Source organism: Podarcis tiliguerta, assembly GCF_965153285.1.
Source record: "Podarcis tiliguerta genome assembly, chromosome: 1".
NCBI lineage: Eukaryota > Metazoa > Chordata > Lepidosauria > Squamata > Lacertidae > Podarcis > Podarcis tiliguerta.
Genome location: NC_139534.1, coordinates 39,574,989 through 39,597,434, shown reverse-complemented (window position 1 = coordinate 39,597,434; position 22,446 = coordinate 39,574,989). Strand labels below are relative to the sequence as shown.

The 22,446-nt window shown below is 41.5% G+C and overlaps 1 protein-coding gene and 1 long non-coding RNA gene across 2 annotated transcripts in view; one reads left to right on the top strand and one right to left on the bottom strand.

Moving 5' to 3' along the window:
• LOC310665022 overlaps positions 1–22,446 on the top strand; it is a 372,424-nt gene that overhangs the window by 147,574 nt on the left and 202,404 nt on the right. The window lies entirely within an intron of this gene.
• The window catches only part of LOC310660400 (von Willebrand factor D and EGF domain-containing protein-like), a 204,295-nt gene that overhangs the window by 56,219 nt on the left and 125,630 nt on the right, over positions 1–22,446 (bottom strand). The window contains exons 20-21 of the mRNA XM_083405101.1: positions 21,661–21,813; positions 19,617–19,781 (exon numbers count right to left, since the gene is read on the bottom strand). Of these exons, the coding sequence (XP_083261227.1) occupies positions 19,617–19,781; positions 21,661–21,813 (318 nt within the window). The remainder of the gene's footprint in view (positions 1–19,616; positions 19,782–21,660; positions 21,814–22,446) is intronic.

The following is a 22,446-nucleotide window of genomic DNA, read 5'->3' as shown; positions in this document are numbered from 1 at the left end:
TACTGTCACCCCTCTCCATGAGAGAGGCCTTTTTCCATCAATACCACCCCTGCCCTCCCTTTCTGAGTAAGGCTATAGACTTTCAAGACTGGAAGAGCCTTATAAAATCAAGCTGCCATTCAAAAGCAGGCTTATCCATGCATCAGCTCTCTTCTGCATAGTACTTTCCCCGATTTAATGCATAGAATCGGCACTGCAGTGAGCCAGTAGCACATCATGCAGAAATCAAGGACAATGGAGGTCCTAGTGCTACAATGGATTCAGAAAGAAATTTTCTCCTACATCAGTGTTACTGACAGCAGGCAGTCCTGATTCCTTACCAAAGTCTTTGTATCTTATTTTGTTTTAAACATCTATACGTTTCCCTATAACCATAGGGGGCAGCTTATAGCATTAATGCACCACAAAATGGAGCTGTTTGGGAATATCCATAGTGCAGTTGGGTCTTCACCACTGTGTGCACTATAGAGATTGCCTAGTGAGATTTTGAACTGATGAATAAAATGCAATGGGAACCATAACATGGGGGATGTCTGTTGAAAACTGCTAGTGTTGGAATAAATTTCCCGTTTTCTCTTCCATTTAATTCTGAACTGTACTTTTGCCGGCAGGATAATCACATTATTTCTCATTTGAAGCACTACATAATTTACCAACCCCTGAGAAGAAAGTAGGTTTCGTTAATAGAAATTAGAATCAGGGCAGCATTTTTTATTTATTTCTTAAAGTGGCACTTTTTGTCTAACAAAAAAAGGTTGAAACTGCAAGGTTTGTCTAAGGTCATGGTTCATATCTTCAAATCGTTTTTCATGCAATCAATTGATACTTTTAAATCTATATACCATAAATCTATATGCAGAGGTGGAGCTGGTTAGACCTATTAATTTTGCTTATTTAACCTACCAAGTAATTAAATATTGGATTGGATGGGGGGAAATACCAATGACAGTGTTCAAGGTCAAAGTTGACTTTATATTCCCCTCCACAAAGTGTTTTGCATATGCAGTACCAAACTGGATTTCTTTCTTTCTTTCTTTCTTTCTTTCTTTCTTTCTTTCTTTCTTTCTTTCTTTCTTTCCTTCCTTCCTTCCTTCCTTCCTTCCTTCCTTCCTTCCTTCCTTAAGTGTCACACATCTTTGGAAATATGTAAGCAGAATGAGCTATAGCTGGAGTGACTTCCTCCTAATACGAGTTTTTGCCAAGTTGCATGCTTGGTATTATGGGGAACATCAATGTCTTTGTAGCTTAAAAAAAATCAAAGGGAAGGGCCACATTGTTTATTACTTATTGGCAAGTGTGCTGCAGAAAAGGCCTTAAAGAGTAGCATTTAGTGCTGGGGGATCTACCTGCAAATATTTCTTTGAAACATTGACTTGGCTATAATTGTAAATTGGGGTAGTATTACTCATGTTATCTACTTGCAAGGAATCCCAAACCTGCTTTTCTTCCTATCTTAGTTTTCAGCATCACTGGGTCTGAAAACTGTAGATCAGGAAAGTAGCCAGAGTGCTTCTATATGACTGGAAACATTATTACATGCTTTGGTGACAACCAGGCTAAATTATTACAACAGGCTTGACACAAGTCTGCCTTTGAAAAGTGTTTGGAAATCACAGTTGAAACAAAATCCTGCAGCCAGAATTTGGGCTGGGGTGTGTTTACTGGAGCACGTGACTCCACTATTGGACATTATTTATCGGCTCCCTCCTTGTGTTCCATTTGTGAGCACAACTTGAAGCATTGGTTTTTACCTTTGAGCCACAAATGGTTTAGGGAACATCCCTATCCATTGCCTATCCATGTAAATTTGGCTATCTTTCCACTGGGTGGTAGGTGTGATTGACAGCTGATGTCTGATCAAATTGATGCCAGTGGAGAATAAACCAGTGGGTACCAAATGACTGAAGAGGGTTTTTATTGCCCTTCTACCCATGAGAGTTAGAAACTCTCTCAATTCCTCTCCTTTAAATAAATATTTAGATATCGATATAATGAAATGCCTCAACAGATAGTTGCTTTAGCGGTCCTGCTCACAATTAAACCTGTGTTACTTCCACCAGGGCATTTACCCACCATTGGATCATTATGAGCCGCTCTGACTGGCCATGCTGAATATTTCTCCCACTTGGCTTCCTATTTTCTTGTCACAGCTTTACAATGTACTCTATAATTTTAAGAATGCATCTCATTATTAAGACAATTCAATAAATTTTCAATTTGTATAGCTTTAGTATCGTTAACATTCAGTAGCACATTCTGAATAGCTCATCCTTCATTTAGAAAAATGACTGCAAAGAAACATTTCTCTGACATATTGTGCTCTGTGGTTCATTACTTTAAACTAGAAACATACGCCACCAACACCACATATGCCTTATCTAAATTGTCGGGAGAGTATAGAAAAATTATATTAGTCTAAGGAGTCTTGCTACAAGAGTGTAAGATATCGTCCCATCTTTCCATTTATCTCTCTTCGCCTCTTTATTAACCGCTTCTCTGGGTTTCCCCTCTGAATTTCTTTTGTGACACAGAGAATCTATAACCTAACCAGGCTTTTTTAAAAAAAATAATAGGGGGAAACCAAGAAGACTGAACAAGTCAACAAAATTATCAAAGAGAAAATGACATGGTATGGGCACTCAACAATGTCAGAAGCCATGTTTTTATATGCACTGGTGCTCAACACCCCACATACGTCTCTCTCTCTCTCTCTCTCTCTCTCTGTGTGTGTGTGTGTGTGTGTAGTGTATCCTTCTAGTCAAGTATAACTATATGCTAAAATTTAACAGGTTTCTACTAGGGCTGGGCGATAACTGGTTTTCAATAGTGTGGTATATCACCAGCTAAACATCGTGATATATAAATATATCATGATATCTGAAATAAGGAAGAGACTACACAGAAGTGAACAGGACAATGTCCTGGCAGCTGCTACTGCTTAAGGGTCTAAAACAGGTAAATGATGATATTATTAATCACCTCAATGTACTACTCAAATTCACCAGACAAACTTTGCATGTACATGTGTATAGGAAAAGGTAAAGATAAAGGTACCCCTGCCCATACGGGCGAGTCTTGCCAGACTCTAGGGTTGTGTGCTCATCTCACTCTATAGGCTGGGAGCCAGCGCTGTCCGCAGACACTTCCGGGTCACGTGGCCCGCGTGACAGGCTGCATCTGGCGAGCCAGCACAGCACATGGAACGCCGTTTACCTTCCCTCTGGTAAGCGGTCCCTATTTATCTACTTGCACCCGGGGGTGCTTTCGAACTGCTAGGGAGGCAGGCGCTGGGACCGAACGACGGGAGCGCACCCCGCCGCGGGGATTTGAACCGCCGACCATGCGATCGGCAAGTCCTAGGCACTGAGGTTTTACCCACAGCGCCACCCGCGTCCCACTGTACATGTGTATACATGACATTTGAGGAGACTGAGTAAATTAGTTGACATGATCACAGTCACATTGGAAGCCACCTTTTAAATAGATGTCATGTACATGTGTATACATGACATCTATTTAAAAGGTGGCTTCCAATGTGACTGTGATCATGTCAACTAATTCACTCAGTCTCCTCAAATGATTCACAAAACCTTTCAGATTCTGTGTCAATGAGGAAGTTCAGAGGAAGGAATTAAGTCCGTATAGTTAGAGCTATGGTTTTCCCAGTAGTGATGTATGGAAGTGAGAGCTGGACCGTAAAGAAGGCTGATCACCGAAGAATTGATGCTTTTGAATTATGGTGCTGGAGGAGACTCTTGAGAGTCCCATGGACTGCAAGAAGATCAAACCTATCCATTCTTAAGGAAATCAGCCCTGAGTGCTCACTAGAAAGACAGATCCTGAAGCTAAGGCTCCAGTACTTTGGCCACCTCACAAGAAGAGAAGACTCCCTGGAAAAGACCCTGATGTTGGGAAAGATGGAGGGCACAAGGAGAAGGGGATGACAAAGGACAAGATGGTTGGACAGTGTTCTTGAAGCTACGAACATGAGTTTGACCAAGCTGCGGGATGCAGTGGAAGACAGGAGTGTCTGGCGTGCTCTGGTCCATGGGGTCACAAAGAGTTCAACACGACTAAACGACTAAACAACAAAACCTCTTAACTACATTCATTTCCCATTTATCTTCCTTTCTCAAAAAACTTAAACTGCTTATAATTTTGGTGTAGAGCAAGGGTGAAGAACCTCAGGCCTGAGGGGTCAAATGTAGCCCTCCAGTCCAGCTCTCTATCAAGCGCTTAGCACCTTCTTCAGGCTATACCCTTCTCCAGAACCTTCATTGGTTCTAAAATGGATATATATATATATACAGACACACACTGTATAAAATGCTGTTTCATTATTCTTGTTGTTGAATGCATTATCATAGTTTATTTTTATTTTTTCAGTTAAAATATAAAACAATTATGTGTGATGACTACAGGAACCAGTATATGAACCAGGCAGACATGGATTAGGATGCAGTTGCAATCCTAATGACATCCAGAATTCATTTCCAGTCAATTAATGGGATTTAATTCCAAGTAACTCTAGTTAAAAATGGACATATATCTGTTCTCCAAATCTCAAAGATTTTTCAGCACATCTCCATGCTGTGTGTGTGTGTGTGTGTGTGTGTGTGTAAGCATTCACTGGTAGTTTACTGGTGAGATGTTTTTAAAAGTTTAGTTGGAATAAAAATGGCAGCAAAGGCTTCATTGCTGCCAAGTGAGTGGTGCTAAAATCTTGAGTTATTTTATAGCGAAAGAGGTTGTATTAAGTGAGAGCAATCTATTTACCCATGTCATATTAAAGGACTTATTTATTTGTCTCAGAGTCCAGATCATTCCTTGGTTTTCAAATGAAAATCTTTCAGAACAGTGTAATTGACATTTAAATCCATTTATTGCTGCATTTGAATAAAATGAGATCGAAGAATTTGAAAGCTTCAATCATTAAAGCAAACACAGTCCTGGCATGCAGCAATGATGAGGTGGAGTGCAAGTCAGAGGATATTTTCCTGAACTGTATAAGATGTGAGAGGAAATAGCATTTAATTCTAGTTAATCCATTTAATGGTTAAGATATTCCCCAAATGCTGCACTAGATATATCCCTCTCCGTGCCAGCTACTTCATTATGAAAAGGGCAACATAAAGCTACAGAGAGCATTTAGCAGGAGGAAGCAATCAGAATTCAGGGCTATGGTGAGTGTAACATTGCACTGAAAAGCAGCAGAATATGCTGAACCTAAAGGAACTATGAAGAATTGGGTAGGACACCAAATCCTACTCTTCTCCCCTCATGTCCCCTACATGAATAGGAGAAAAATGCTGGAAGGCCTTTTGGCCCTCATGTACTTGGAATTACATTACATCACGAATGCGCATTGTCAACTGGAAAACAATCAGCAAAAAGAGGAAAGCAATGATTATTTTTGGACACCTGTCAAATTCACAATGAAGTAATCCATTTTCATGGATCATTTCTGAATCAGATGTGGAGAGTGCTGGCCTGCCTATCATTAAATTCAGAGGATATTAAGTACATTTATGTCCCAGTAGAAAATTAAATGCTCTTTGGTTATTCATGCTAGTTAAATAATGTTTAGAGTAGTAGCAGTAAAAACTGCCAATGATGAAATAGCAATGGTGGTGATTATGTTTGTTGACCATGCACATGCCAGCCATTAGACCTGTTCCCTTACTACTGCTGTGGTGTCCTTCATTTATGTAAACACGCCAGATGGGAGTTAATAACAGCAGGGGGCAAACCCTGAGTACTCCAATTTCTGACAAAATACGTGATATATATGGGTCTTTGCAGCTGTCTACTCTTCACACATTGACTTGTCCTAAAATGTCCATCCCATGAATGGTGCGATAAAACTACTTATGCATAAGTATTTGGAGGATGCTGCTGGGACATCATTAGCTCTTCTTCATTCCTACAAACCAGACCAAATACAATATTAGCCAGATGAAAGAAAGGATTGTGCCCCCCCCCCCCAATATCCAATCTTTTAGATAAGAAAGTTGACTTGTTTCCTCATGCAACCTCCCTGGTATGTCTTTCCAGCTTTCTGCAGCACCTGAAATTAGCATGAGAGTTTTGGAGGCAGTTTGAGGGAAGGGTGGGAGAAACTGAGTACAGTGGTACCTCGAGTTACAAACACCTCGGGTTACAAATGCTTCAGGTTACAAACTCCGCTAACCCAGAAGTGTTACCTCGAGTTGAGAACTTTGCCCCAGGATGAGAACAGAAATCGTGTGCCGGTGGTGCAGCAGCAGCAAGAGGCCCCATTAGCGAATGCACGCCTCTAGTTAAGAACAGCTTCAGGTTAAGAACGGACCTCCAGAATGAATTAAGTTCGTAACTAGAGGTACCACTGTATGTCAGTTTTAAACAAAAAGGGGGAAACCTCCATATTTGGAACAGCCAAAATTATTATATTTTTTTTAAGCAGTGGCATGCTGTACCACTGAGAATTCCCCCCCTCTATACTCTATTGAAGCCGAAAGTGAAGCTTTCTTTGCTTAACCTCTGCTTTGTGCTTTCTATCTCCTTTCTCATCCCAGTCTCTATATTTACCAGTAGTGCAATACTAAGCATGTCTGCTCAGAACTACGCTCCACTGAGTTGAATGCTGCTGCTTTCCAAGTCGGTGCAGGCTCCATGTAAATGGGGATGAGCAGTTTTTGTACAGTTTCCTTAAAATGGGATGCAAGTTTAAAATTAAAATAAATAAATAAAACTGGCTTCTTTCTAAATCATACCAGTCTTATAACTCCCGAACTGACCTGTTAAATCAGATAGATGGAGATGTACCCTTGAGGTTCTTCTGGAAAGTCCATCTATTTATATACTCCTAAACACAACCTAGAGGGACGCGGGTGGCGCTGTGGGTTAAACCACTGAGCCTAGGACTAGGTCAGCGGTTCGAATTCCATCGACAGGGTGAGCTCCCGTTGCTCGGTCCCTGCTCCTGCCAACCTAGCAGTTCGAAAACACGTCAAAGTGCAAGTAGATAAATAGGTACTGCTCTGGCGGGAAGGTAAACGGCGTTTCCGTGCACTGCTCTGGTTCACCAGAAGCGGGTGAGTCATGCTGGCCACATGACCCGGAAGCTGTATGCCGGCTCCCTCGGCCAATGAAGCGAGATGAGCTCCGCAACCCCAGAGTCAGCCACAACTGGACCTAATGGTCAGGGGTCCCTTTACCCTTTACTTTTAAACACAACCTGCACACCATGTGGCCAAGCTGACAGTGAATCCAGTGGTTCATGGTCAGAAGCAGGTTGTAGGAGCAGAGGAATGGGAGGTCCCATTCTCTGAGCAGAAATCCACTTACCGTATTTTTCGCCCCATAGGATGCACCGTCCCATAGGACACACCTAGTTTTTTGGGGAGGAAATAAAGGGAAAAAAATTATTTCCCCCCCCCCCCAGGTGCGGGGCTGAGTGGGGGAAGCCCAGCTTCCCCCGACCCCAGCCCCCAGAACAGACTGCTATCCGCTAGCCGTGGGAGAGCCATGCGATTTCGCTTGGCTCTCCCACGGCTAGCGGAGTGCTGCGCGAAGCCCGAAGCTTGGGGTGTGCTGAGCTCAGCGCGCCCCAAGCTTCTGGGTGCCGGCAAGGTCTCCGCTAGCCACGCGGCTCTCCCACGTTTAGCAGATAGCTTCCTGAAGCCTGGAGAGCGAGAGGGGTCGGTGCACACCGACCCCCCTCACTCTCCAGGCTTCAGCGAAAGCCTGCATTCGCCCCATAGGACGCACACACACTTCCCCTTCATTTTTGGAGGGGAAAAAGTGCATCCTATAGGGCGAAAAATACGGTACATAGCATTGGATTTCGCCCTGAATATAGCCCACTGGGCCTACTAGTCAGATGGGCAGTCATACAGGTCTGTTGGGCTATGTTGGACTTTGGTTGGTCACAAGTTATGCAGTTGATTGCTATTTTACAGTTTTTGAGAGCTGACATGGGATGAAAAGGCATTCGGTATTTTATCATTGGCCCACAGTAGTAATTAATATTTGACTGTTCTTGACAGCTGACATTCAGTGGTATTTAGTATTTCACAGTGGACAGCTTATGAGATTTCATGTCTGATGCCTGCCAGAATCAAAAATGTAAATATTTGTTTCAACTCTAATTAGAAGATATTTGTTTGTGAAAAATGTGATAACAGCACAGAACTACATACATTCATGACTTTAATAGAAATAGTGCCAGCAGTGAAAGTACAAGTTATTCATTTAAGGTGGGACTGCAAGGTAACAAAGGAAAATAAAAAAGTAGATGATGCAATAGAATTTTAGGATATAGAATACTAAGGTTATTATTGCTAATATATTTCAAGGATGCATCAGTGATAATTAAAACTGAAAAAATGATTTGATTCTTATGGCCAGGATGTGAAACTATGGAAAGAATAGCTATGGAAATCTGTAAGAGATGTCAGAGAGCACTAGCTTCCAGTAAATTTATATGTGAATTTATGAATCAGGATTGTACCTACTGTCCTCTTTCCCAAACAGCACGTGCTCATTCTTCAGAATCTCTGAACAGGAGGTTGGATCCAGAAAAACCTCCACACCACCCTCCTAGTAGCTCACACAGCTGCACAAAAAGGCTCCCTTGAGGGTCAAAAGACCTCAATGAATGGGGCAGGGACTGTGACATAGATTGCTGCAAGGGAAGGGAATACCTCAAAACTGGCTACAGGCAACCTGTGCAGGTGGAGCTTCTGAATATCAGTGTTACTTTCTTATTATTTTCTGGGATCCCCTCTTTCCTCTCTGTCCTCCTCATAGTCCCGTGACCTTTAAGAGAGCCTGTGCAATGGGCTGAGAGTCTGCTGGGGTGTAGAGGACAGTGAAGTCAGTTTTCCCCAGCTTCATTACACATCTGTTTCCCAAGATCCAAGTCCAAGGCTAAACACACACAAATGTACTTAACCTGTTCAGTTCCTAATCACGCTGGAAGCCAACATGCAAACAACTTGCAGAAACATTGAAATGTTTGGATGCTGGGAGTGAGGATAATGGACACATATGCAGCAGCCTTTCCATAGTATCCTGAACGCTATTTTTCACATTAAGGAAAAAATAGCTGTGAACTGCCTTTTTATGACAGCCTAAGTAGAGTATTGGACTTTTTATAGATAAATGCACATACACATATATATGTTACATTAAAGGTACAACAGGTAGATAATGTTCCCATTATCTGGATAATTATGAAATTACTCAGAAGGGTGTTCTCTAAGGACAGAGCAATCCATCAAAATTATTTTCATTTTGAATTTCATTACCTTAATGCACACAGTAGCCAGCTAGCTTTCAAAATCACTAGCCAGATAAAGTGGGAAGAAAGCCAGGGCATTCAGGTCTTTAGCAATATTATTTTTTTCGTACATTTGTAAACATATAAATTAGGCGCATTTGGCAAGGGACTGATTGGGTGTATTGATTAAGTACAAAAACAAAATGAGAAGAAACAGATCAGTTTAGCCCTGTAAGGCATTATTCTATACATGAAATTAAGACAGCATGGAAAGGGAACTGGACCATACAAGCTGCCTGTTGGGCTCCCACAAAAGGTAGGGATGGTCACATTTGTAAAAGATAAGGCTATCAATCACTACTAGCTATGATGGCTATGTTCTGTTGTGCATATCCTCCAGCATGCTGCAGAGGAAACTGGGATGCTCATCTTTAGGGGCTGTGCTCCTGGAGTTTTGTCAGCACGCCGAGAGAATGGGGGTGGGGGACAGACAGCGGTGCACTGATTGGTGGATGTGGGGCAAGTAGAGACATAAATATGGGGAAAGGTGTAGAGTGACAATACAACCTAAACTTCTGGTAAACTTCAGTTAAGACTCTGAATCTCTACGGCATGGAAAGGCGCTGCTCTGGCTCTTAGGCACTCAGCAATGAACCCCTGCTCCCTTCTCTGATGCACAGTTTTCCACTGAGAGTGTGTGTTGAACCAAAGCGGAATTGTTCTGGAAACCCTGCAAATGCCATCTTGGGTGGTCAAGATAACCCACAATTAATTGCTAGTTGTTGTAATCATGATCACATATATGTTTAATATTCACTTGCTTTGATATAAGTTAATTGGCTTGTTTATGATACTATCCTTACCAGTGGGCTTGGGGTGCTGCCACCTATGACCTCATCTGGTCAGATGAAGCGATAGGAAGTCCTGCCAAGGAAGCCCTGCTGCTTTGGGTGTAAAGAATGTATGCCCCTTTGCTTGGGTGCCCACAAGCCGTCTCCTTGCTGCAGTGTCCATCCCGTGTTTGCTGTAAGTCTACACCTTTCTTTAATAAAGCATTCAAGCTGACCACTGTCATTTTTGACATCCTTGTTTGGTATCTCTGCACCCACCTACTCCCATGAGCCCTCCTTTGGGCCAGTGAATCAGGACAGAGAGCAGAAAGCCAATTTTTCAATTGGAGACTGAAAGTGATAGGAGAGGTTTGCTCTGCATTTTTCCACATCTCTATACTGGAGGAGGAAGAGCCAGAAGTAGTACTTGGTGTGTTTTGGAATGGGCAAGCATCAGGGAGAAGCAGGCAGGCAGGCAAGGAAAGGCATCTGCGCTGTTGGTACCACTGTTGCAGCTCCAGCCACAACTGCTGTGGGGAGGCAACAAAGAAAGGCATGAAGGAGCCAGCACAATCTGCGCTAGTGACTCTTTTGGGGACTGCATTCCCCCAGGAACCCAAAGAGAACTCCTGGGATCCGAAGCTGGTATGGCTTCCATAATTCTGGAATGTCCCAATCAAATCGGGACTATTGATAAATATACAAGTGGGGAGTGCACTATGGTGCACTGCTCCTGCTAGAAGGCTTCCCATGGGTTGACACAGCATAAGAACATGATGCTGGACTAGTTGGGTCTTTGGTCTGATCCAGAAGAACAGTTCTTATTCATTAGTGATCTCACTCCCATTCTCCATGTGCTGTAGGATTGTCTGGAAATGAGAAGTCTGCTTGACTATGTATAGTAAACCATACAGGGTGGGGCAAGTGCGCCACAATACAAGGGGGCGGGGCTTATGCATCACTGCTATCTCTCTAGATTTATTGTATGGATTTTTGGGACCTACCATACCAGCATATTTGCTTCTCAAGAAATAGGATCCTAATAGTGTGTTTTATTAAAGCATTTCAGGCATGCACCCCTTCCAATACTCCCACAAAGAAAGAGAAAAAATGCCATTGTTATCTGATGACTCTAGGACTGTCACTGACTTTTCCTCATGGCTGAAACTGTGCAATATTGGTATATGTGGAAGAGCTAGAACTAGCGAGGTCTGATCTAGTTCGCTGAGCTACATGAGAATATTGAGATGTATAAGAACAGACGGCAGAAGAAATTCATAATATTTTTTTCAAAAGAAAACCCATGCCATTTCTTCAAAGGAAAAATGGCTCAAATTTAAATATTTTGCAAATAATTCTGTCTTTCATTTAACTCCCAAGCAGTAAATGGCCTAAAATTGCAACCACATTATTTCCAGCTTTAAATACATAAAAGTGACATTTACTTAACATGTGATGAAAATCAGGATTTCTTTTCCTAAATTGCAATTGCTTCAAAAGAAATAATAGATGCCTTTTAATATCACATAAGTATATTTAAATGCCCCCCAAGAACACTTTCTTTAGGCAATTCTGCATGATTTCACAGTTATTTTCAAATGATTAGATCTCTCTCTCTCTCTGTGTGTGTGTGTGTGTGTGTTAGCAGTTTAGGAATATAGGAGGTTTCCGTATAGCAGGACATGCTTTCTTATGGCAGGCAGAACTATTTACCAATCTAGCCCAGTGTTATCTTACTTTGTTAGTACTTTTCCAGGATCTCTAGTAAATATCTTTTACATAACCCACTACCTGATTCTTCTAACAGGAGAACTGAACCTGGTATCTTCTGCATTCAAAACATGTCACTGAATTATAATCTTGTAATGTCCCCTAGGTATATTTATATTGGTTAAATAGCTCACTAAATTTAGTACTGTACTGGATGTTGATGTTTTTTATAGACTGGTGACTTTTAGTGATTGTTTGTTGATCTTCTGTTCTAAATAACAAGCAGAGGTCTTCGGTGTGTTTTGGAACACAACCAAAGTAATGTAAGAAAAATTTAGTCATTGTTAATACCTGACATTTGTACAGCACTACCAAGTGTTCAGGGCACTTCACACACATTGTTCCATGGTCAATAGCTACCGTGGAACTACCACTGTGTGCAATGGATAGTATAGAGAATTAGTAAAGTCTGAGGTAAAACATTGTTAACACACTATGTAGATTTTTTAAAAAATGTGTATTGTCGTGATTATGAACTGGTAAACAGTGAGACGTTAAAAACTTGCATTTACAGAAAGCCCAACTGTTTACTTTGTATACTAAACTTATTGTGGGCTGTTGTAATTGTCATTTATGTTGCTAAACAAATCATGAAAGAAGCTGTCATAGGTCTTAGTGCTTCACAGTTAGGTCTGTCAGTTTATAAACGGGGCAGGAGAACATAAAAGCTTCGGTTTTGAGAGGCCAGTTAGCCACTGGTCAGAGGGTCCCTGACTGGGGTCGTATAACATGGCAGTTACCACGTTGTCCAAAGTCAGTATGGTCAGTTGAAGCAATTTAGGCAGGGAAGAGCCTGAGGAGTTAAACAGCACAGTCTAAGTAGGAGACTGGATAAGCTGTGAGGGCTAGCAAGGAGAAGGCGGCACTAGAGGTGGTTTCCCAGAATAACCTCTGGTCACAGTGACAGTGGAAGGCAGTTGGCCTCAGGTAGCAAGAAGACTTCAAGAGAGAAGACTGTGTGGCATCTTCTTGGATGCATCCTGATTATCAGGTTCCTGAGCAGAAGGCACTTTTCAGGAAGAACCTGCCAGTTTGTCTCAAGAAGTGGAGATTCCAGTGTGTGACAGCTGTGGGACTCTATATACTCCCAGTGAGTCCCTGACCAGAGAGAGAAGCCTACATCTTGTTCTCTACCATATTATTGGAGAGCTAACTTGGACAGAGTAATGAAAAGGACCATTGGCATCTGGGTTTTACTCAGCAAAGTGAATATAACAGCTTCCTTTAAAGAAAAAGTGCAAATGAAGTAAACATTGAAGCATCTTAAGAACATCTAGTCATATATTATGCATATATATTACATGTAAAGACATTTTTAATAAAGATAGATTTGTTTTCACCTTTGAATAATTATTGTGTCTGTTCATTCTATGCCTATAAATCTAATACTTGGCTATTATATTATTCATGATGTACTAAGCAGATTGTTTTGTGAAAGATATTGTGGTGGCAATCTTTTTTTAGGGATGTGTAACAAAAGAATATTTAGAACATATTTTGAGCAAATATTGATAAGTCAGATCTTCTACATTTGAGGTGGTTTGGCAGAATAGAAAGATAACCAAATATCCATAGCTGGCTGGAACTGTTGGGACAAAGCCCCATAAACCTAACAGATGAGCATAATCCAAAATGTCATCCATGGGGGGTGGGGACTATTAACTTAAATTTCAGCAACAACCCCTGTTCTCAGGGGCCTGAATAGTAGGCCAAACCAAGCATTTGGACAGAATGTCCAATGTGAATTGGTCTAATCCCATTTTAAAACCATCTAAGCTTGGCTGCCATCAGTACATCTTGTGGTGTTCAAGAAAAGCATTCAACAAAGCTGGATAGAATATCTAAGCTTTGTCCTGTGGCTGCCACCAAACTAGCATTCATTGTCACCGTTGTGAAAAGGCTGCTCTCTTTATTTAGAATGCATAGGTACATAGAAATGTAATCACCCGAACACCTACATTTAAATAATTACAAAATCCTCTCACAATTACACACAATTTTCCTCTGTTTAGATACTTAGTAGTTGGGTTGTTAGTCTTCTCTATTAAAACTCAGGAAGGAAGTGCAATTGCTTAAGTGGAGTTGGGGGGAGGGGAAAATAGCAGGGCCTTGTTAGAAAAGGGAAGTAATCTGCGGTAGATGTTGTGATTGAATGCAAATATTATTCATGGCTTGTAACACGGGCCTCTCCCTAGTGGTTTTATAGCTTGGGATTCATGGGTCTTCTGTTGCTGAGCTACATTGCTTGCTAAATATATCATCTGGATTTGGAGTGCTTAACATATTCTAGATTGATGGAATGTATGGATCAGCAAGGCTGGAAATCATTTATCTTTTAAATTATCTAAAATATTCTTCCCATCGTGTCTACCTTTGGGTGTTATATCTAGGTCACTGAATACTCCGTAGAAAACTTCCCTGTAGTATTTTTTCCCCCTTAAGTGTCTAGATTTTTAGTAGCTATTGCCTAGGCAAGATAAATTATTGTAGAAAACTCATTTTTCCCTGAGAGGTAGGATGACTCCTAGCAGCAGTTCCAGTAACATCTACTGGGTACTACTGGATTTATTTTGCATCCCAGAAGCAAAAAGCTATTACTTCCCTGGGTCCACAGTAATTTTCACAGCACATCTGAATAGTTTGCCGCCTACCACCACTGAATGTATAGCACAACACTCTGACACGATGACATCCTTTTCCTCTTCTTTCGATATGCCCTTTATTTTTACAACACAACAAGACATTGTTTTGCTTAGATTTTTCCTAGCTATCCCTGAAAGAAATCTCAGCAGGTTTCAGATCAAATCCCATTTTCTTTAATTGCACCATCCCTCCTCTTTATTTGTAGTCTGCATTTATCCCTTGTGGATGGAGTGGAAAAGCTGAATTGTACATGCAAGCCAACTGCTACCCCCCCCCCCCCCCGCAAAGTTTAATCTCTCCCTACACTCCCTGGGAAAGATGGAACTCCTGTGGAGAAATGCACATAGGAACCAGGCTGGATGAGGCTATAGACAGCATCACTAATACCTAGCACCTGATCCAGAGAATTTTGTGACTAACTGAACTCCATAGAATCTCTGTGTGTGTGTGTGTGCGCGTGTGTGTGTGCGTGCTTAAACAGCAACCCCTTCTCACAACATTGTAAAAGGGCAGGACAAAAACACTCAATCATATTTATATTATTGTTACTGCTTATATGAAAGAAAATATATTAGGCCCTCAACTAGTTGATATCTTTTTTTAATGCATTTTGTTAATCAAAAAAAAAACAACCACAAAATAAAACTGGCAAATATCAAGGTATAAGCCTCAAAATTATGTGCATGGGAATAACCAGGGCTAAACTTATATGGGCCCTCACTATCCGTTGCCCACTGCCAATCATCTTGGTGCTCACCACTTGGCAGCACTGCATATACTCCCACCTTAGACTGGCATATGCTGCAATAGGATGGTAGCCAATCAGCTCTGGTGAGAAATAGGAAGTAGCCTTGCTTTATCTCCCACAATGCAAGGCTTTGGCACCCAGCACTGAATGCTGGGCATTGCATCCCATCCCAAACTACACTGCCCAAATCCAGGGTGCCATCTTCTGGGCCTGTACCCCTGCGTGAGTTATGTGACCTGTACGAGATTATGGGGCCCCCAACAGCACTTTTTCTCAGGCACAGCACCTCAAAATGCATGTTTTGACATGCCATGACTAAAAAAAGTGCAGCCTGAAATAACACAGCCATTTTGGCCACTGTCCTCTTGCAGGGGAAAAATAGTCAGAGCCAAGCAGCTGATTTGCCCCCATCACATATTACAGTGCAGTCACTGGTTGAACCCATCCAGGCAGGGAGAGGCTGGTTGTGACCTAGCAGGTGCAGTGAGTGCTACCATGGCCAACAACCCTGCAGCTGGGTGATCAAATACAAGCAGCCACTAGATGCAGTGCCAGGGAAGGACAGCAGCAGAGGCCCACTGGGCTGTTTCGACAGTGGAACACACTGCCTCCGTTTCATTAGAAATTGCAAAGCAAGTGGCCACCCAAGCACTATTAAGCATGCTTTACTAGTGGGGTCCCAGCAAATTGTGTCCTCCTCCCAGAGAGCATGCTTTGTGGTGAGATCATCAAGACTGACTTCATTCCTGTTGTGGGTGGGAGTGATTGGTAGCCATAAGAACCCAGTTGGTGGTCCCTCGGTAGCTGGGGTAAATCTGGACAATGGAATCATTTCATGCATTAACTGAGGGACCCATATATACCGCTGCATGTTGCGTCGAGTTTCCTCTTAGTGCCTCATGCAGCGGATCACCCTCCCTATATTTATGGTCTTGCTATGACCTTGCTATGCTGTTGTGGGTCATCCGTTCTTGGGACAGGGGCCCGCTAGGAATTTTCCCATTTGGCTGATTGGCTTGTGCCACTTGGATTTTGCCTGCCGCATAGCAAATCGTCGCAACTTTGTAAGGTTTGGTGGTTAGGCATTGGTTCAAGGTGTGGTCGAAGGGAGGTTGTCACACCTGCCTCCCCCCCCCCCCAATGTGCGAAAGGGTATTCTGTTAAAGAAATCCAGGGGCTTGCCTTGCTTTTGTCCGATCCCCTTCTAGGGGTTAGGGCCACGCCAGAGCCCCTGGGAGCATCTGGGGTGAGCTTCAGTCTGAACCTGGTCCAATGCTCCCCCAGGATGTTTTCCCCTACTGATGTCAGCTGGAGTCCAGGCGTCAGTGCTGCCCTGCTGAGGTCAGGTGCAGCTAGTCGGGAACCAATGCCTAAGCAAACCACTCACGATCTGTAATCAATAAAGTTGTGGCCAAAATTATGCCAATAACCTTAAACGAAATTCCATGTCAATTGTGTCTTTATTTATCGGGGGAGGTCTTGGGATCGTAACACGCAACTGTAGGGACTTGCACTAGACAACCTTGGAAATCCCAGTTCTGACTATAAAGCTTGAGTTGATTAGAGGCTGCTGCTCAGTAATGGCAGGTGCAAACCTGAGAGTAACTTCACCCAAAGTATTGCTCTGCAACACTAACAAATAGTGTGCTAAGCTGCTCTCTCATAGCTAATAAGCCTTTATGCAATTTTCATTGTTGTCATATTTGAAAGAGAAAATACAGTTCAGCAATAAAATCTACAAGAGAAAAGCTCTACTTTTCTCTTTACCAGAGTAAGAAAATGCATCTCAGAAGCTGATGTATGGAACAGGGGCAATAATTGGAGCTCACAAATAGCACTAGATTTCACTCCTATCCCTAAGCAGTAGTCAGTTACAATAAAGCACTTGGTGACAATAAATCAGAATGTTTTTTTCTTCCCAGGTGCTGTCTTGAAAAATAATTTCCTGTTTGCAAAAAGAAAAGAAAAAGCTTATTTTTCTTCCCCCATGAGTACAAAAACACTTTGGTAAAGATGGGCAATTTTGCAATTTTTGTATGAATAAATGCTTATCTCTTAATCCTTAAATCATGACTATTGAATCAAAACCATCTGATAAGACAGAAAAATGTGTGAGCCACCAAGAAGCTCCTTTCGTTTAAATATTTTAAATGTCACTTGGAATCTTACTAGTCAGAGGAGATCTTTGTTTAGGAACTGGAAGAGTGTTCTTTGGCAGATCGAAACTATTATTCAAATAATCATAATACTTCATGCATGTAAATTTAATTTATCTACTCTTCCATTTCATCCACTTTAATCATCAGGTTATATAAAGTACTTGAGCCTATCCTGTACACATAGAGGTGCAGCCACACAACTGGAACCCTGAGCTTTTGCTCCACAAATGGAAAAGCCTTTAAAAGGCTTAGTAAGAACATGTTAATAATAATCTATTTTGCTAAACAAAGAACAATGAAGCAATGACTAAGGACTGCACCTATACTTTCACACTTCATTTTTTTTTTTTTTTACTTTAGCACAAATTTAGGAAATCCTCACTTGTACTACTTCACAAGTTGGTTATCTGTATTCACCTGTTCCTCAAGGATGAGAGATGCAAATCCAAATGACCATCTATAAGTTCTACTTGCGGTCTTTTTTCTCAATTAGGATTACACCTTTCTTCAACACAGAAAGAGGAATGGCATGACTGATGTTTCTTTCTGCTCAAATAAAAAAGTCTGCTCCTAGAGTCTGCTCATTATAGGAAACTGTCCATTCAGGAGGCCCCATTTAAAGAGAATTGCGTGTATAACTAATGATTAACTGAAGTTTTGCACTCCATCATAATAACTGAAAAGTCTCATACTGAAAAACCATCAAACTATTGAATGGAAGCCTTTTCCCCCCAAAGCCCATAGGCTTCAGTTCAGTCAACCCCCCCCCCCCAGTTGTGCCACTCTTAGAATTTGGTATTAAATTAAAATTATATTAAAAATGTGCAACAAGTGAGTGCTACCTTTGCAGAAGGGTCATATCATAAGAAATATAAATACTTAAATAATTAAATAAAACCTTCCTCAGAATTCTAAATGAACAGTTGACAAGCTTTTTGATGAAGTTTCAGGCACCATTTAGCAGACAAGGATAATTTATCCTGTTTGTCCTTCCAGAGGCTATGAATAATTGGGAAAATTAAAAAAAGAAAAGAAATCTGATTGGTTGATAGCCAAAACCTTGAACTCTTTTTTGTGGCCATGTGCCTTGTTTCTGCCATGTCCCTAAGACCTGGGGGTTGCCTCTTTATCATCACAGCACTCTTCATAATCCAAATATAGAAATTAATAAAGTAATCAGTGTTTGAAAACTAGAGCTAGAACATGTGCAACACACTACCGAGAGATAGTCTGAACATTTTTATTATCAAATACCCCCTGTCATTGATGCAAGGATCTGTTTCTAAATGGGTAATGTTGAGATAGGTAAAGGTAAAGGGACCCCTGACCATTAGGTCCAGTCGTGGCTGACTCTGGGGTTATGGTGCTCATCTCGCTTTATTGGCCGAGGGAGCCGGCGTACAGCTTCCGGGTCATGTGGCCAGCATGACTAAGCTGCTTCTGGCAAACCAGAGCAGCGCACAGAAACGCCGTTTACCTTCCCGCCGGAGTGGCATCTATTTATTTACTTGCACTTTGACATGCTTTTGAACTGCTAGGTTGGCAGGAGCAGGGACCAAACAATGGGAGCTCACCCCATCGCGGGGATTCAAACCGCTGACCTTCTGATCACAGTCAACAAGGAAAGTAGGTATAGCTGACCAATGACATCATAGTATTAAACTATTGACTAGCTTGTGGATGCTATAAACCGGGAGCTGCTTTCAGCTCCCATTTCAAAAAGATGGTTTGTTTTAGAGCACAACTGCTGCGATGAAGTCTCAGTAGCTTGGTGGTAGAGCACATGTACTGCATGTATAAGGTTCCAAGTTCAATCTCCAGCAGCTTCAGTTCAGAGGATCAAGTTTCCAAGAGCCTCTTTTTGTCGGAGTTGAAAATCCTGGGCTGGTTGGACAAATAGTATGACCTGGCATTCTGATGCTCCTTTTCTTTTACTCATTGAGTAAAATGCTAACATTGAAATATAATGCTACAATGTATATAAAAAGTCTACCACCCAATATCCAACTTATTTAGACTAATGGTTGCCATTAATTTGATTCTGAATTAATTTTAGAAAGAATTGATTTTAGAATGCTGTGTTTACTTTTTAGCCACTCTGAGCCCGGCTTTGGCTGGGGAGGGCGGGATATAAATAAAATTATTATTATTTATCATCATCATCATCATCATCATATTTAACTTCCCAAACGAAAGGCAGGTACCTGGTCTTGATGCTCTTGTACAGATTCGTCCATTTCCAGATAAACCTGTTGGACATCGGCCACAGAGATATCCAATATCTGGAGGTTTACGGTCAATGCAGACAACTCCAGGAAAGCAAGGTCTGTTGGCACAGTTAGTAATGGGTGGCAGAACTGCTCCATGACCTAAAACAGTATCCAAGAGCCATTTCTCAATATTAAACTATTAACGGGAAAGTTAATTAAAAAGTTAAGCAGGGAGCTAATATGAGCTTTGGCCAAGGCTTTCCATTATTTTTACTCTTTTAAAATATAATTAATGTTGAATGTCCCAAAATTGTGTGCCAAGCATAAGAAAACCCTGAAGGCGCAACATATCAAGCCAGCTGTTTCTCATTAAGGCAAGATTTATTAGCCTTCTAATTACATGTTTTAAAGTTTACTATTCAAAGGTGCTTGGCATTTATCAGGAGTGAAATAGAAATGGTAATTTTTCAGTGCTGGGGAACAATTACGTAAGCGAAGAAGCTGCATTAGTAGGAGGCAAACAACGTATATTTCACCACAAGCAAATCTATGGAAGCCCTAGAGGCCCTCTTTCCTTTGCAGAGCATCTGTTGGAGAGGGTGCTTTGGAAAGGACCAATGGAGAAGGGAGTGCTCCACCCTCCTGCTTAAAGCCTGTTTCCCCTTGAAACATCCCCCCAAATCTCATTTTAGTTTGCAAACATGGGTCTGGAACTTTAACGTCACCACCTATTTCCTCTAGGGCTGGGTGCAACATTGCCTCCCCTCACACTTGCTTGTATGGAAAAAGTGGCATTTCACATTACTTAGGGAAATCAAAAAAACACATTGATCCTGACCCTGTGCCTTTAACAGTAGCTTGGCATGGCAATTTAGCAGATGTAGTTTTCCTGTCATTTATTAACTCCGCTGTTGCCTGATCTGCACCTTTCAGAATAATGTGCAGAACAGAATTGAACAATCTACTGGATTTTCATGGCAGTTGGAAGCAGTTTAAAGTCCTCAAAACGCACATTTAGATATTTTGGGGGGAAACTGCATGTTTAAATTCCATCATCATCATTCTATTCTGTTTCTGCAATGGGTTGTGGTGGCAGTGGTTGCATTTGGAAGGGAGTAACAAAAACAACAACAACCCAATTCTTGGTTGAATGCAGAAATGGAATAACATGAATATTTTTTTAAAAAACTGCCAAAGAACACAGACTAGGAACAGAAAGATCAATCAGCCCCTACTTTATAGAGGATTTTGGAGGACAGGGTCCTTCAATGGCTGTCAGTTACAATGGTTAAATGGAACTTTCATGTTCAGAAACAGTGCCCCATTGGATTCCAGTTGCTGGGAAGGAGCAGGAGGATAATAAGGGCTTTGCAGACCTCCAAGAGACATCCTGTTGTCTACTATGGGAAGAATGATGCTGGGCTAGATACAATTCTTCTTATGTACTTTTGAAACCACAACCCCATGTGCATTGGGCAGAATTAACTTTTCTATGCATGCTTTATATTATTTATCTTTTATTTCCTTAGTAGATAGGGTCAACCCCCCAGTCTTGGCTAGACAGGAATCTGCTGTTCTATAACAGGAAGGCGGGAACTTCCTTCTCTCATAGCAGCAACATTGTGTCCCTAAAACAGGGATAAGGAACCTTTCAACCTCCAGATGTTGTTAGACTCCAGCTCTCATCATCCTTTCCTATTGGCCATACTGGTTGATGCTGATAGGAAGTCCAACAGCTTCTTGGAAGGTCACACCTGGAAGGTTGCCCATCCATGCTTTATTGGGCCCAATCCCATAATTTAAGAATCACAGGCAGTCACCCAGTCTTCTTATCAATCATAATTAATATCCTTGCCAACACATTGAAGAGCTAATGTTATTTAAAAGTGATTTGTATGCTTTTTCAATCCATATGTTTAAGCTTTTATGCAAAGACTGTTTAGGAGACTAGTTTTGTGCAACCAGTGACAGCTATGTACATACACAACCAAGTCTGAAAAGAAACCTTTTGACACTCATCTAATCACACTTCACTTACCATGAACATCAGTAATATTAACATACTTAATTGCAGACAACGTCTTCGCTTCTAGAGGTATGACTGGCTGTTTACCTTCACTCTTTTTCCATTCACCTTTAGGATTATGATTATCATTAATGAAAGCTTCTGTCATGTCAGCACTGTCCTCAACTGTAATAAAAAAGAGCAGAGGTGAAAGAAGCACGGCGTTAGTTTTTGCTGTGATTAATGATGGAAATGAAGACTTAACATCAAATCAGATAACCCTCCAGGATGTTATCCCAGAAGCCAACTGGGGAACAAAGGCGGTCAAATGAGTCAGCATCTGGAGTCTCATCAAAACAAGATATAATTTAGCATCCACATCTAATGGAGGGCATGCAAAGAGAAGTTTGCTACCCAAACGACCTTTGATAAGGTAACAGACTTTGCTGGAGGGACTAAAATGACACATTACCTTGGCCAATTAAAAACAAAATCATGCTGGCCTTACTCCAGCTCTAGCCTGCATTTATACCAAATGGATCGTTGCCAAACTACACTGTGACGTCTCCAAGCAGCAGCTGGCTCAAGAGCTGTACTTTGGACACTCTTGCTTAAAGTGCTCAAGGAAGTAAATCAAGTAAATTGTCCATCGGAGACTATTTAAAATATTAATTTCCTCCAATAAGTTAGAGACTGAATATTCCACTTGGAGCCATGTTTCAAAGCAATTAGCTACTGGCTAGCTTCACTGAGAAGGCAAGTGTGAATATTTTCCATCAAATGTTGGGGAGCCATTACTCACGGTGGCGCTTTAGGCAC